The sequence below is a fragment of the Gallus gallus genome, chromosome 5 (assembly GCF_016699485.2).
Source record: "Gallus gallus isolate bGalGal1 chromosome 5, bGalGal1.mat.broiler.GRCg7b, whole genome shotgun sequence".
NCBI lineage: Eukaryota > Metazoa > Chordata > Aves > Galliformes > Phasianidae > Gallus > Gallus gallus.
Window position 1 is genome coordinate 13,684,351 of NC_052536.1, and position 16,404 is coordinate 13,700,754.

A 16,404-nucleotide genomic window follows, 5' to 3' on the forward strand; every position below is an offset into this window, starting at 1 on the left:
TCTGTCCCCACACCCAAGGGCTCACCGTGAAGATGTTGGGAACTGAGCAGAGGTCCAGCTAGCATCCTAACCTGATTACTGCACTGCTAAGGGGCTGCTAGTGAACAGCAGCAAGCATGGGTGACCTCTATGACACTAGGCAAAACATCTCCGATACAGAAATAATCAAGGCAGATGGCAAACTGCGGTTAGGATTGTTGGTGGACGTGTTTCTGGGGCTGAGATGTAACATGGCTCGATAGCAAAGATCATATTAGGGCAATAATCTGTCTGGATGAGGATGGGCTCATGGATATCAGTACAATATAAGGCAACTGGGAAAGAAATAAAGCCAGAAATGATGATGTCACAGCCTGGAGCTTATTTCAGTGTGGTCTCGGGGGATATGGTGATTCCAGCTCTGAGAGATTGCCTTGTCATTTGAAGACAGCCAGCAATGCTGCACGAGCCTCTCCCTCCCATACATTCATGTAATTCCTCGGCTGCAATGCTCCGTTCACAGCCCAGACTACAGAGTTTGAACAAGGAGGGGGTGCAGTGGGGGGGGGGGGGGCGGGAAGAGGCAGAAAAATGCATAGATGCTTCACCCTAAGCCTGTTTCTCATACCAAACCTCCCTGCCCATCCATAACTCCATAGTCTCAGCCACTTCTCCCCATTTCGTTCCACAGGGAAGCATTTCCATCTCCCAGCCCTGCTGACCAGCAGGAGCTGGGGTGTGGAAAGGTGTCACGCGGGAGCTGATAAGGACATGCCAAGGCAATTGAGCAGAATAAGATACGACCTGAACTTTCATCGAGCAGAACAGGAAGAATACCATAGGCAGCACAGCAGGGGCATATCCTCTCCTTAAAAACAAAAGCAACTTGTCTTTTTTCTTTTTTTTTTAAGTCAATCTGGATTTATCTTTGCAACAGCATATCCCATTTCTGCTCAGAGTGAAACAAGCACATACACAGCCACGCACACCAGGTAACCTTGGTGCCACCCAAGAGGTTCAGGTGGGCTACACCATTGCGAAAGGTCCCTGGGAGGGGAAAAGCCCACATCGGAGCCCAGGCAGAAGATAGGACCAGAAATGGATGCATCCAGGTGGATGGAGGGGTGCCAGTGAGGGTGTTTCTACTACAGTCACACGTCTATGAGCAAGAAGCATCTGATGGGATGACCTTTTTTTTTTGGACATGGATGAGATCAACAGATTTTCAGGGGGTCTCAATAGGACTTCTCAGCAGAGTATACAATTCCACCCCATCACCAGTCCTCTCTCAACTTGGATGGATAAACCCAGGCGATGGAGAAGGAGGCCAGTTCCTGCCCTGGTGGGAGCATCCCACCAGCAGCCAACCCATGCAGCAATCCTGAGGTCACTATCCTTAATGACCCGTTTTTATATATATTTCTTAATTACTTTCAACTACGGCAGGCAGACTCCCACCAACTCACTTCCAAGATGATGAATTGCACCCCCAGGATCGTGTGTCCTTCGCACACAGATATGCTGGTGCGGTAATGTATTAACATCACCGGTCTGGAATTTGGAGGCAGAGCGGGGGAGAGAAAGGGCTGGAGCTGGAGCCCTCCCAGCACCCTGCACAAGCTGTAGCATTCAGTAGGTGTGAGAAATTGGTGCCGTGTAAGACCCCAAAACGTGGCCTTTTCTCACGCTCCCTCCATCTCAGCTGCACTGTCGAGAAACTGGCGTCTGCCTGGAGAGGAGGAAGTCTGGGCTCTGTTTTTGGAAGGGAGAGGCACGCCAGAGGATAAAGCAGACTTGTCAGAGAGGTTCAGCTTGGCTTACTGAACTTGGATATATTTTTTTTGTTGTGTTGGATAGGAAAGCACCCACAGCCTCTGCTACCTCGTGCTGTAAAGGATGGAAGAGAACAACACTTGGCTGCTGCTCAAAGCTGGGATTAAAGACCAGCTTCACACCAGGTATGATGCTTCCTATCGGACCCACCGGACTGGTCACAAGTCATTGGTTTCACGGTGCTCTTCCCCACAGATCCTGCTGCCTGGAGCAGCAGGAGGGAGCTCCCTGCCCCAGCAGGGACAGGACTTAGCAAGGAGACCGTGGGAATGAGTCTCTGGGAGAGAGGAGGTTTTCTGCATTTATAGCCCTCATTGAGGAATGGAGCTGCAACAGGAACCAGGGTCAGTAACAAGCACTCTACCCCTGCTGTGCCTTCGAGAGAAAGCAGGCTTGGCCCCAAAATACTGAGAGCAAATGTTATCCTTAAAGCACGTCAGCACAGCCTCTCATTGTAGGCAAGGGGGGCAGAGGCACTACACATCACTGGCTGTCCTTTGTCTCCCCATAGAACTAAGGGACGCAGCTCCTGGGTTTGCTTGGTGTCTGCTCTGGCTTTCTCCATCGGAAGAGCCAAGTCATACAAACAAAGAGAGAAGGGGAAAAATATCTCGGTAAGCTGAAAACTTGTTGTCACATAGCAGCCAAGCTGCAAATCATAGAACCATAGAATCATCAAGGTTGGGAAGAACCGCTTGGATCATCAGGTCCAACCCCAAACCATCCCTACCATGCCCGCTAGCCATGTCCCCCAGTGCAACATCTCCATGGTCCTGAACACCTCCATGGCCAGGGACTCCACCACCTTCTGGGACAGTCTGTGCCAGTGCATCACCACTCTGAGATGAGATTTTTTCCTAATATCCAATCTGAACCTACCCTGGTACAACTTAAAGCCATTACCTCTTGTCCTATCGCCAAAGCATCAATCCCCATCATCCCATCTGCTGCCTTTGCTGGCCAAACCCTTCTGATACACACGGCAATGCTTCACCCTAGCCCTTGAAGAGCTTCCCCAATTTCCATCAGCCCTAAATATCCATTTACTTCAGAGCAGGTAGACAACACACAGCAAATGTGGTGCTCCCAAACAAACAAGCCCGAGGGCCAGAAGAAGCTGGGAATGCATCCACATAACAGCCATTGCTGCAGAAAGGAAAGAATCAGCTCCCCACATCAGCCCACAGCCCAGGGAACAGGGCTGAGCATCAGCAAAGAGAAGCTGTGATAACCCACACGATAACCCCCACTTTCCATTCAACAAACCATGGCATCAGCACCCCCTTCTCCTCCCAGTCTCCTTTCCCTTCAAAGCACCACCCCCCCCTTGTTTCTTTCCAAGCCCTCCAAACTCCTCGTTCCCAGCTCATTGCTCCAGAGGTCAAGTGGAAACAGCAGAGCAGCATCTTCCTAGCTGAGACATCCTGGCCAGCTCCAGGAGACGTCACGCACGGACAGAGAGGGAAGCAGCATGCAGAGGTGGGCAAAACCCCAGGTCCCTGTCACACTGAGTACACATCCACCCACACACTACGTGGCTGTGGGATGGAGCCCACATCCCGCATATGAGGGAAGCAGTATCCAGGTTCCATCACCCAGTTCTGGGGAGTGGCACAGCCATCGCTGCTGCGGTTTTACAAAGAGGCTGATTTGCGGGTTAATTAACCAGCCATCTTCTTTTGTGAAACACTCAAGGCTCGATAAATAGAGGGAGAGTAGAATTCCAGCAGGAGCTGATAATGAACTGAATGAATCGACATGGCAGGCGCTGGATCCCTATCTTATTTATAGGAATTCATTAGGAGGATAAGAGGAGAACAGACCATGATAACGAGATAGGGAGGCTCATGTTTGGGGAAGACTTCAAAAGCACAAAGTCTCAGGGGACCGCTGCTGTTACCTTTCTACAAAGAGACAAATATTTCTCCAGGGACACCCTGATAGAGAGATTGTACCCACAGAGGGACGGGGGGGGGGAGGAATGAGTGAGGCAGATAATGCTGACAGACTCCGTGGCTCCCTTGGAGCAATGCAGAGGGCACATCCTTCTGCTTTTTGCTGAGCAAAGCATAAGCCAACAGGTTACCCTGCCAAGGATGCTGTGGAGCCTCGCAGCAGGCTCAACAGGGACCACTACACTTTGCATCAGGGGGCAGGCGGGAATGTCTGGTATCACACTGGAATCCCCAATGCTTACAGATGTGGCTCCAAACAGCCATTTTCACTCTTGTTTCTATTTCAGCTATGTACTCATTCACATCAGAAGAGTCTAAGACCTGTGCAGTGTAACTGCTCTGCCTGCAGTCACCTTGGGATAGATGAAAGCAGAGTGGAAGCTTAGCAGTCTTTCCAGCTCTGTGTCTTGAAGCCAGAAGCCTCGAGGCATTCAGGAACTGAAGGAGCTTGCACCTCCCTGCAAGGCTTAAGAAGAATGAAACACAACTGCAAAAGAGGCTGTGCTCGGAACAGAGGCTGCCTGCTCTCCTATTCATTCCTGCGAGCATTAGTGGGGTTATTTGGATGTAAACAGTGGATTAAATCCCTCGTACATCTTCACACCCTCCCTCCTCCTCCATAGAGAGGAGGGAGGCACTGGGGCTGGAGAACCCAGCCGCAGTGTCAGACCTCAGCCCAGTGAAGAGCAAAAAAGCCTTAATCAGGACAAATATCATCACAGAGTTCCCCTGGTAGAAGCCAGCGTGAGTTTATGGGACACCAGAAGTCCCAAACTGAAGGAGGAGGAATTTGGGGTCACCATTCAGGAGAGGAAAACACCTCTGGCTCAGGCTGAGCCAATTCTGGACTCCCTTTGTGTGCACAAGGTGTGTGTGTGCTTCCCCTCAGCCTCCTCATTTCCCACCCCAGAGAGCTTCCATGCCACCGCCCCATATCCAGGGGGCAGAGATGGAGCAGCGGTGGGAGCTCACGTCCCTTCCACAGCGCAAAGTTCATTTGGGAGGCGAGGCGTAGAGCCTGCATTACTGGCCGGGGGGATCCCACTGCAAGAAGCACGTCCAAATGACTCCACCCTGGCACCTCCCGCTGCCTGCTGGAGCCCAGCGGCACAGGGCAGCCCAGAGGTGCCCAACACACAATGTTCTCCCCACGCTTCCTTGTTCTACCTTCCACTCTCTCAGGAGCTCAGTTAAACACGCCGAGGTAACCAGCCCAGCTGAGAGCTGGGCACAGAACAAACCCCTCCAGCACCAGCTGCTAGAGGAGGGTCCTGGGGTTATTTCCAGCCAAACAGCAGTGAGCGCACGGGTGGAACCCAGCACACAGAGTAGCCATCCCCCTGGGCTCAGCCTGGGCTGTAGATGGGAACACACCGCACAGCTCACCGCTGCCTCATGCCCCGGCAATTGTGCGTGGAGAGGATGGGTCAGAGCGCTGCTGGGATGCACTGCATCAGCCGAGCACCACCAGCCCGTAGAATTACAACTGCACATCGGCTCAAGCACAGCACACACTTCGGGGGGGGACAAAAAACCCCGCCGTCTCAGGTGAGTGTCACGGCGCGGTTGCGCTCAGTTATTCCAGTTGCGCTCTCCTGGAAAAGCCATCAGCAAGTTCCGATCTGCTTTTCTCATATTATTCGGGAGGTGGGGGATCTATTCTCCTTCCTCCCAACTCACGGCGGAGCGGGGTAGGGCAGAAACCCGGCGGAATTCGGGGGACGAGGAGACGAAACCGGGGCAGAGGGCCGTGCGTCCCCACGCCCCCGTGCCCCGCCACTCACCTGATGAGGTTCTGCAGGCCCTGTTTGCTGGAGTTCCGCCGCAGCACCGCGCTGCTCATGGTGCCGAGCCCGGCGGCCGGCTGCCGGCTCCCGCAGCCGCTCCCTGCCCGCACAGCCGCCCGGCGCCGCGCGTCCCCCCGCCCCGTCTTCAGGAAGTTCTGCAGCTGGTTTCCTTTTGTTTCGGCGAGCCCCCCCTGTTCCACCCCCTCGTGTCTCCTCCACCTCCACCTCCTCCTCCTCTGCTCGCTGCAAACGTCAGGGAGAGCTCCGGGAGCGGCGCTGGATGAGGGCTGGGTGCTGTCTGCGAGCACAGTACAAAGCCGGAGCTCCTCGGGCTGCTACGCGCTCCTTTCCCATCTCTCATTCATCTTCTCCATCTCTTCTCCCTCCCTGCTTCGCCTTTTTCCTTCATCTTCCCCCCCACTCCACCCCACCCCTTCTCTTTCTTTTTTTTCCTCCACTCCTTCGGTTTTTCCTCCCTCCACCGCTGCTTTTTCTATGATAAAAACGAGGAACAAAGCAAGCCGAGGGCTGCAGCCCGGGCTGGCAGCTTGTGCTCGAGCAGCCAGCAGTAAATCACTGCTGGTCCATTCACATCGGGAGAAGCCTCGCCTCCCAGCGCTCCCTGTACACCCGGAGACAAACCAAGAGCTGAATTAATGCGAGAGGGCTTTAGTATCCTACAATCACTTGAGCTGGAAGGGACCATTAAAGGCCATCTGGTCCAACTCCCCTGCAATGAACAGGGACGCCTACACCAGATCAAACACTCAGAGCCCCGTCCTGCCTGACCTTAGGGCGTCTCAATGGATGGGGCATTCACCACCTCTCTGGGCAACCTGTGCCAGTGCTTCACTGCCCTTACTGTAAAAAACTCCTTCCTTATACACAACCTAAATCTCCACTCTTAGTTTGAAACCATTTCCCCTTGTCCTATCAGAACAGACCCTGCTAAAGAGTCTGTCCCCTTCTGTCTTACAGCACACCCACCTTTAGATAATGAAAGGCCTCTACTAGGTCTCCCTGGAGCCCCCACTCTCTCATCCTGTCTCAATAGGGGATCATTTTTGTGTCCCTCCTCTGGATGCACTCTAACACATCCATGTCCTGTTACTGGGGCCAATAACACTGCCACCCGTACTGCTGGATGCAGATGATTGCTCTTGCCTTCACACTACATCATCATGGGATTAGTGTTTGGAAAATAGATCAGCAAATAAATAAATTCTTCTCTTATCCTGACTTTGCAGGGAAAGACCATCCCCAGTACTGAGCTAATAGGTACCTGGACTTGTACAGGTTACTCCAGCCCTACCTTACACTCACACAGGAGGGAGAATCATGGGCTGGAAAAGACCACTAAGATCAACTAGTCCAACCATCAACCCATCACCACCATGACCACTGTGCCACATCACTCACAGGACACCCTGCCTTCCTTCCCCTGTGGTGGATGGGAACACCCATCCGCCTCTGAGATGGGCCACCCTGCTCTCACCCTCACCTTCCTCCTGCTTTCAGCTCCTCTTACCTTATTTACTCATTTCTTTTCAGTCACTTCTGCAGAGCTGCTTCTTACTGCCTGAAATGGGGAAGTTGCCCATGCAGTACACCCAGACACCTCAATAAAAAGGAAGTGCACCAAGCCCAGATCAGAGGGATGTAACTCCCCTTCTCAGCTTCATTTCGAAACAATCTGTTTTGGTGTTTTTTTTCCTGCAGGTATTTACCAAACTTCCCCTTGGTGATCATAACAAGAGAACCCTCAAAGCACAGACACTGTCTCTGGCCTAGCTCTGTGGGTTCTTCGGATGCTGTCCCACTGTATTTTCTATTTCTAAATTTGGGGCTGGTGAGAAGACGCAAGGGGTTTACCAAAAAAGCCTCTGATGTTCAGAAAGAGCACATCTCAGCCCCACAGGCACTTACAGGAGCAATTAGGCCTAGGCAAGTGAACACTCCTTCTAACATCATCACAGTTGTCCACACATTTAAAAATGAAACACACGCCTGCAGGACTTCCTTTATCATAGAATCACTACGGTTGGAAAAGACCACTGAGATCATCCAGTCCGATCCCAGCCCACCCCCACCACATCCACTGACCACATCCCCCAGTGCCACATCCCCACAGTTCTTGAACACCTCCCAGGATGGTGACTCCACCACGTCCCTGGGCAGCCTATGCCAGTGTCTCATCACTCTTTCTGAGAAGAAATTTTCCCTAATATCCAACCTGGTGCAACTTAAAACACCCCCCAAACCTGCCCGTGATCTGAGCCAGCCAAGGAGGCAAGGTGGAAGCATGACCACACTAGAGATGCATGCCTTCAGTGAGCAGTGCAAGGAAACTCAGCTGAATGAGTTCAGGCTGAAGTGCAGCAGACACAGAAAGAAAAACAAAGAATTCATTCATCTCTTAATTTTTTTTCCCTCCTTTTGGCACAAACCATGCTAGGAGAATTGACATAAATCCCTGCAGCAGAACTGCACCCAGTACAGGAGCAGAGGTGCCCAGAGCACCCAGGAACACACTGCAGGCCACCAGAGAGCTTCCCTGAGCTCTCACCAGCAGCTGAGGAAAGGAAGAAGGTTAGAGATCTGGAGGGAGCATGTGGGGCTGGGCTGTTGTGGCAGGAGGAGGGGAGTCCCAGTGAGATAGGGCTGCACCAGTTCCCGTTAATTACACAATCGCTCTGCTATGTAGGACCGATTGCAAAATCGTTTGGAGGCTAACACATGATCTAGGGAGGGGAAAAGAAAAACGAGAAGAAAAGGCTTTACTGCTAACAAAGAAATACATCCCAAGAAGTTTCCCCCAAATGTTCCATAGGTTCCACAGATGTTCACTTTCACCACTCGCTCCCACTTAGTGCAGCTCAGCTCATTCCATCAACACTCACTTTTGAGTAGCAGAACTCAGAGGTCAAAACAGTCAGATGTAATCCCAAGGAAATGGAGCATCTAGCAGCCAAGAGCAGCACATTGTCCCCTTCTTGCATGAGCAGCTACCTGCAAGCTCCAGAAGCGTGCTGTCAAGAGAACAGCACATCTCAACTGCGTGATTAAGGTGGGGGTGCTTGATTTCTGGGCAGGAAAGAGCAGAATCTGAAAACAGAGAACCCAGAAGCTCTGGTGAGCATCAGAAAATGCCCTGGAGTGGAGCAGAGGGATGTACAGCTGCGCTCAAGGGACCACCAGAAGGCAGAACAATTAACCCCCTGTAGATGTGCTGAACACCCAAGGATGCTCCCAAGCCAAAGCATGACCCCATGGCTGTTGAAGGAAGCAGATGCTGTGGGAGGAAGCTGTCCCATCAATATTTGCCTGGCCCACAGGCTCTGAGGAGCCAAGAGGTGCTGGGGAAGGGCTCTGCAGATACAAGCATGGCTCTGGGCTCACTCTGCAGCACATGGGGCAGCCCCACAAGTGAGGAATGTTGGTGGCTGCAGGAGAGCTGGATCGCAAGGAAGAGCTTGTAGCACTGTGGGCCAAGTCCAGAGAGTCAACAAACACCATGTCATTGGGCTGAAGTTCTTGGCTCAGAAACAATGACTTCCTTCCTACGACATCCAAAGAGGCAGAAAGAAGAGAAGGAGCAGCCCTTACCCCACTGCTGCCCTCTCATCCACATGCAGGATGGAGGAGGAACCCTCCCTGTTCCATCCCCATGGAGTATTCCGTGGACAGACCTTAAAACTAAAATCCCAAAGGTTCTCTTCATCCTCCAGGGAGAGGGGAAATACAACTCTATGAGTCTGGAGAGAGGAGATGCTTTGCTCCAGTGATGATACAAATGGGAAAAATGATGAGGGCGCTGAGGGAGAAGGAAACCAAAAGGAAAACAACAGGGAGAAAGGGGCCAACAAAGGAGAAGGGTGTGAGCAAAAACTAGGGCAGCCCAGCACCATTAAGACCTGAGGCGACCGAGTGACTCAGGCAAGCTAGTTTGGCGTGTAGAGCCAGCACAGCTCCTGCAGCATGCACCACATCTTTATGCTATGTTAAACAAAACTACTGGGAAAGAGGTGGGAAAACAAAACAGTGGTGTAGATAAGGCACTCCTGGCCCCTGCAGGTTGGACATTACAGGGCAAGCAAAGAACTGTTGGTTTCAAGGAGACTAGCCCCATCACTACAGGATCCATCTCCCCTGCAGGGCCACACAGCAGGACGAAGTTCCAGCCTGGATGAATATGCTATAGGCAGCTACTGCCAAGATCATCCCCTCACTGAGGATGCTAGAAAAAAGCTATAAAAGGCCTTCTTACAGGATCACATTGTCCTGTTGCTTGTTTTCAATCACAGAGGTGATCCCTGCCTAATCCCTCCGTAATGCTGCCAGGCTGTTGTTCCAATGGGGGTCAGGGTAGACTAAGGGACAGGAAGGCATCCCTGAGCACCGCCTGCCAACTCCACTTCCAAGACATACCTTGGGGGAAGACATCTAACCTCAGATTACCAGCATCCATCCACACTTCTCTTACCGGAGCTGAGCAAAAAATGGGAGCTACTATGGAAGGGCAGAGAAAAGTGGCATGGTGTGGCATATCCAAAAAGCCTGAAGCCTGATGTTTGCCTCCACCAAGATGAGAATAGTCTTTACTTGCCCAAAGTCAGCCCTCATAGCAAGTTGAGAGAAGCCTTCCTGTCATAGCATCAAGAGGGATGGGTCAAGGTAGGCACCAGGGACACCTGGAGCTGAATGAAGGACCACGTCAACTGGAGTAGGAAATGGAAGATATACCATCCCAAGGAATTGTAGAAACACCAAGGTTGGACAAGACCCCTAAGATCATCCAGTCCAACCATCCACCTACCACTGATGTTTCCCCACTAACTTCTGTCCCTTAGTACAACATCTAAACGTTTCTTGAACACCTCCAGGGACAGCAACCCAACCACCTCCCTGAGCAGCTTGTTCCAGCACCTAACCACTCCTTTGGAGAAAAATTTTTCCCTAATATCCAACCTGAACTTCCCCTGGCACAACCTGCAGCCCTACCAGAGCAGGGGAGAACAAACTGAATATCACCGTAGTCTTTCCTTGGATCACACTGCTGACATTGCTGTCAGCTCCTGTTACATGGAGGTGAGCGTCAACTACAAGGAGGATCTTATTTTGAGAGTGTTTCAATAATTGGAACAATTATTGTTATAAATACTATTAGGGATGAGGGAATTTGCGCTTCACAAATGGATGGTGGTTGTGATTGCTTGGAATAGGTCAATAGTTCAGGGTTTTTTTTTTTTAATGCTAATGGCTCTAGAGCAACGTTTCTCTGGAAAGGAAACTGCTTTTGGAGCAGAAAAGGCACATGCATGCGCATGCACAGGGGAAGAGTTCATATTTTCCATCCCATCTGGCAGGGACTTGATAAAACGAATTACACATACTGTCTATTTAGCAGCAGCGAGCAACAGATACTTAGAGCTAGGAGAGGGGCTGCTTGCTAATGCAGAAAAAAATCCCTCGCAAAGGATTCGCTTGCAAAATGAGTTTGTAAGGGAAAGAACCAAAGACCTCTAGCTGATGCAAACTGGTACAGCCTTATTGCAGACAGTGGGATGGCACCGATTTGTGCTAACAAAAACATTTGGGCCTCTACTTCCATGCGATAAGAAATCGGAATAAATTCAGCTTCAAATGAGGCAATCCTTGCCCATCTCAGAGCAGGTGCTCCCATGTGGCTCCAATCTTCCAGCCCTCTGGTGCAAGTGAGTCGCCAGTCACACCAATAATAGAAGAGCTGACTCTATTTCCATCCACTAATAAGGGGTGGGGTGTGCCCATCTGTTTTTCCTCTTTGCCTATGTAGTCCCTGGACAGTCATCTCACACCGCTCCTTCGAAGTAGGGAAAACCCTGGGTGCTGCCAGCTGCCCTGCCCACGCACTGCCCTGCAAAGCCCCAAGGAATCCCTGCGCAGACCTGCCCGTGAAAAAGACAACTCTGAGTGCCGAAACCTGGGATTAAGACACTTCAGCAGCTTCCTCACACATCTGGTGCGCGTTAGGAGGGATACACTGGCAGGGAAAACACACTCAGGCTCCAAGCAGGACTGGTTAACCCCTTGGTGGCAGCATCTCCATGGAGAACTCAGAGAGCATGAGAATTGAGAAGCACCTGCTAGTAACCAGGAGAGCTCATCTCAAATCTCAACAGTGGTTTTGGGAACTCAGAGCAATTCCGTTGCCTAAACATAGGTGTCAAGTGCCATTGGAGATGTCCACGCCTGTCTGGTGTCCTAATAAGGGATTACCCATACCTGTTAACTGGCAGAGGGCAAATCCCATGGCTAAGGTATTTTTTCCCCTTCATAAAGATGCCAAACTCGGTTCCCTGGCCTTACAGTAGAGCTAACCCTTCCTCTTTGCACTGTGTGCCATGGGTATAGACCACCAACTGCAGAGCGCCCACCAAGGTGATAGTGGTACTACTCTAGTACACATCACACTGGGGGTCACACGACACAGAACTGAATTCCTAGCAGTGAAGGCCTCAGATTCCCTATTAGACAGTACATCCTTGTGCTTGTTTTTATTGCAGCACAGCCTCAGGTTTTCTCTTCATGAAAAGATTGAGGAAACACAACAGAGGCATCCCACGAGAACCCATTCCTCATGCATTTGGCTTCAAAGGATGCCAAGGCACCACATCAGAGAGTTCAGAGGTTCAGTCCTAGGAGCAGCTCATCAGGTTAGGGATAAGGTAACAGGGTGATGGGGATGATGGGTGTAGGGCTGGGATGCTGGAGCGGTTTGGTGTCCCACCAGCCAGCAGAAGTCTCATCCCATCACAACAGTGGGTTTTTGGCAAAACCTCCTCCTGGCATTCTCTGGGTCTCCAGTTCTCCCAACCCAGCCTTCCCCCACTCTGCCTCCACACCCAGTTCCACAATAAGCTCTCTCCATAATCCACAGAGAAGAGAATCCCACAGGTGTCGGAGCCAGATTTCACCTCAGAATGCTTTAAAACAACCTGCTGGAAGAACTCCCACTTATTCTTTTTTTTCCCTTTTCTACAGCCTTCCAGCCAGCACAGTCTTGTGCAGTTAAAAAATTCAAGTAAGACCTCCAGGGCAATCACCTACTTAACTAGCACACCAAATCCATGGCTCTACATTGCAAACTAGGCTCAGAGGCAAGCTTTCCTGAAGGTAGAAAGGGGCAGTAAAGGCACCTGATATGTCCCTATAATTAGAGGCAGCTCTTTATCCCTAACAGCCCTTCCAGAGCACCTATATCTGATATGGAAATGCTGAAGTATTGCCCAGCTTCATTGAATTTTCCAGCTGAAGTCTGCTGGCCCTCCCTTGTTTGTTCTCCTACTCCTTTTCACGCCAACGCACCCAGCTGGGTCAGACTTGGACCAGTTATTCTCAAGCAAGGATCAGCCATCCTTCCCCAGAGGAATCCAACATGCTGAGGACTTTCCCCATATCGGTTTTCCTGGCCAGCCTGCTTACAGCCACGGGTATACTTAGCAACACGAGTCATCCTAGCAAGGGCTCTTGAGGCTCCTCCAAGGATCCAGAGAATTTAAGACAGCTGGGGCAAGGAAAAGCCTGGGGCTGCTGGCACAGCAGTGCCCTTCCCTTGCTGCTGACCATACATGGGCTGCTGAGGGCTTCCTGCAGCCCCAGCAAGAGGGAAGCAGGGGAATTTGGGAGGTGATCTCTCATCTCACAGCCTGTAGCTCCACAGCAAAGCCTGCTCGTGAGCCATGCTCCAGTGGGATGTCCTGCAGGGCATCGTGCTCACGCTGCTCAGTCTTCCCATAGAGCAATGGCAGCTCATGGAAGAGCATAACCTCAGCGTGCAAAGAGCTTTTGACTAAGGTGAAAACATCAGAGAGCTGAGCTAGCCTCAGGGTGAGAAAAAGTACCCCTGAGCGGCACACCAACACTTCCCCTCTCCATTTTGGGAGTGGAAATCATGAGAACCTAGCAACATTTAATTGCAAGCAAAAGCAGGAGAAGTTCAGAGCTGCATAGGAAGCCAGTACACAAATCAGGAGGGATATCAATTCTCTATGTTTTTCAAACCAAATATTACTTCTGCTCTCTAATTTTGCTTCCCACACCGTATTTAGTTTTTCATTTAAATTCAGCTGAAAAGGAAGGTCTGCAGCACCCTTTGATCAACACTCACAAATACAACTTTGCAGCAAGCTTAAAAAAAGTTTCACTGTTTTCACAGAAAAGACCACTTCCTATCTTATTTATGGGAAACTCCAGTACAAAGCAGAGAAAGGATAAACCTGGCCCTACCTTAGCAGCTGCTGCTGCATGGCACCATCTGAACCAATACAGCACAAGGTGAAGGCTCAGCTGTCCCAGGTACCCCAATGACTGCTCCATCCTCCTGCTGGGTGCACAGAGCACTGCCTAGGATTGGATACGCCATGCTGAGCCATCACCCTACTCCCCCAGCAGCAAACCCTCTTTGTTTCTGCAAGCAGCTGAGCATGCTGAGGCTTTGCACCTTTTGATGCTTCCAGTCAAGGCTTCAGCCAAGGCTAATTGCTGTCAGGTGTCAGCCAAAACACTTACTGCAATCATTAGTGATGGGAGATGACACAACTTTCTCCTCTTATTGTCACTCAGGGGGTGTTTTTCTATCAATGTGAAGTGCGCTGCCTTTGGGAGAAATGCTAATATGAGCTTTGAAGCTGGAGGAGAAAACCAGGCGACCCCCCAAGCTCCATGGATGCTCAGCTTAAACCCAGCGAGTCCCAGTCTGAATTCTTTTGTGTGATTTTCAGCCCAGCTTATCTCTGCCTCCCTTATTAGGGACAGCTGTAATTTGGTCTCTGCTGCTACTCTTTTCCCTTTTAACCCCCATGAAAACTGTCTGCTGTGGAGTGAACAGAGCAAGAATTTTACAATCTCTGTTGATAAAGCAACAAAGCAGATCAGGGGAAGAGAGGGATGTGTAAACTGACAAAAGCCAGCAGACAGCCTGAAAAATGTCCCAGTTAATTCAGCTTACAGGAATAGTCAGGGCAATAAGAAATGAGACCCCCAGAAGAGCATCACCTTTCAGGCCATTCCCACAGCTGCATCTATTGTCACAAGTCATAGAATCATTTGAGTTGGAAGGGACCCTTAAAGGTCATTTGGTTCAGCTCCCCTGAAATGAACAGGGATGCCTACAGCTACATCAGGTTGCTCAGAGCCATGTTCAGCCTGACCTTGACTGTCTCCAAGGCCATGCCCAGCAAAGGTCATCCAAGCTGTAGCACAGATGACAGGTAAAAGCAAGAGGGGTTTGGGCAACCCTCCCACTTCCAATTTCCTTCCTACCAAAGCCTTCCACACGTGTATACCCAGTGAGAACAGCAAGGTCTGTCCCCACCTCATCTTAAAGATGAGTTTCAACATCAAAGCACTAAGGCAGCTCTGAGTCTCATAGCCAGACCACTCGCTGACTTTGCATGTGGTGGTGGCCAGGTTTTCCATTGGATCAATATCCCATTGGCCTTGAAGTTCAATGGTGATAGGACTTAGGAGAAGCCGAACTCTCTCCCTATCTGGAAGGCCTCTCCAAAAGCATCTGACCACCTTTATGTCCCATGGATCCTCTTCATTTCAGCCCCACAGTCTTCCTTCCCCACCAACAAACCCAGCTCCCCATCCTCCCAGATTCATGGACATCGGGCTCCCCAGCTTCACCTTTCGCTCTCCTGGTAGGATTCATCTCCCACTTGATCTGTGCCTTCTGCACCCTCCTGGCACTCCTCGGGGTCCGACATACCCCCTCCTGGCTAGCACGGAGGGATGATGCAAGAGGGTGCTGCCGCCGCTTCTTTGCTCCTCCTGTGCTCAGCAGAAGTGAGCTGTGCCGGAAACTTTGTGGGCTGAGGGCTCGGGGGGGATGGGAGAGGAACAGGGGGAATGCAAATTATTATTTTTTTTAACAACCATTTGAATTACTTTAAGGTTTTGCCTGTCAGTAGCCTCAAAAGTGGAAAGTGTTAAGCTAAGATGAAGGGGCAGCAGGGGACATGGTCATCCCCTCCCTCACAGCAGTAAGAAGGGCAGCCCATCGCTCCCCAGAGCCAGCCATGGTGCAGGCATGGCCAATCTGGGGTAACACTGCAGCCCTGAACTGCAGCACCCTACAGTGAATTGGGCACCATCATCACAGGCATGAAGGTAGTCTTGGTCACACGCCTCTCAAAATAACAACCTACTCTGCTTCGGGCACTCAGCATGTGCTGCCCCTTACCTGTCCTGCAGTTCCGGGGATGGTTGCTGTGCACTGCCAGCATAGGCTGTGTCCCCCCCATGCCCAAGCTGAGAGCTTCTACCTTTCAGCCATCACCCTTCACGTCTTATTCTAGAACATTTCTTCCTGCTCGAGGCATTGCAACAGGCTGCTCAGGGAGGTGGTGGAGTCACTGTCCATGGAGGTATTCAAGAAAAGGGTAAGTGTTGCACTAAGTGACATGGTTTAGTGGGCCTGGTGGGGATGGGTTGACAGTTGGACTAGATGATTTTAGTATTCATTCCCCTCATCTTCTGCTGCCCTTTGGCCAGGTACCATTGCCACCATGTGTGGAGGCCCAGTGGAATCTCTCAGGGCTTGAACTCACCTTTATCTACAGGGAAGCACAGCCTGAACACCCTATGCAGAGACAAGAAGTAAAGGCCTGTAGGACCCCTTCAGCTCCTGGCAGAGGCGGTCTGTCTATCCCCAGCTCCAGAGCTGGGCTGCATGAGATGCTGTATGCCTCAAGATAGAGTGCAGAGCTTATTGGCCCAGGAGAGGTGCCTGGGGAAGTGGTTTGGATGGGGATAGCTTCTGGAGACTGCTCAGGTCTCAATCCAGAGTGAGAAGGAAGAAAGGT

General features: G+C 51.1%; 2 protein-coding genes across 6 annotated transcripts in view; one reads left to right on the plus strand and one right to left on the minus strand.

The window, feature by feature from the left end:
- LSP1P1 (lymphocyte-specific protein 1 pseudogene 1) overlaps positions 1–15,378 on the minus strand; it is a 39,080-nt gene extending 23,702 nt beyond the window's left edge. For 2 of the 4 annotated variants that reach the window (NM_001303036.2, XM_025150540.3), the window contains exon 1: positions 15,227–15,378. In NM_001303036.2, the coding sequence (NP_001289965.1) occupies positions 15,227–15,306 (80 nt within the window). In that variant the 5' untranslated portion in view covers positions 15,307–15,378. Of the gene's footprint in view, positions 1–5,551; positions 5,702–15,226 lie in introns of those variants that run through there. The other 2 variants (XM_015286521.3, XM_015286522.3) reach the window with 1 other exon arrangement.
- Positions 4,512–10,593, plus strand: LOC124418006. 2 transcript variants are annotated; one of them, XM_046942289.1, is made up of 3 exons: positions 4,512–4,971; positions 5,055–5,315; positions 7,274–10,593. In XM_046942289.1, the coding sequence occupies exons 1-3, from the start codon at positions 4,907–4,909 to the stop codon at positions 8,007–8,009; spliced, it is 1,062 nt and encodes a 353-aa protein (XP_046798245.1). In that variant the 5' UTR covers positions 4,512–4,906; the 3' UTR covers positions 8,010–10,593. The 2 variants fall into 2 exon arrangements, with proteins under 2 accessions (XP_046798245.1, XP_046798244.1); XM_046942288.1 differs by having other exon boundaries at positions 4,512–5,315.
- Positions 15,379–16,404: the final 1,026 nt, after the last annotated feature.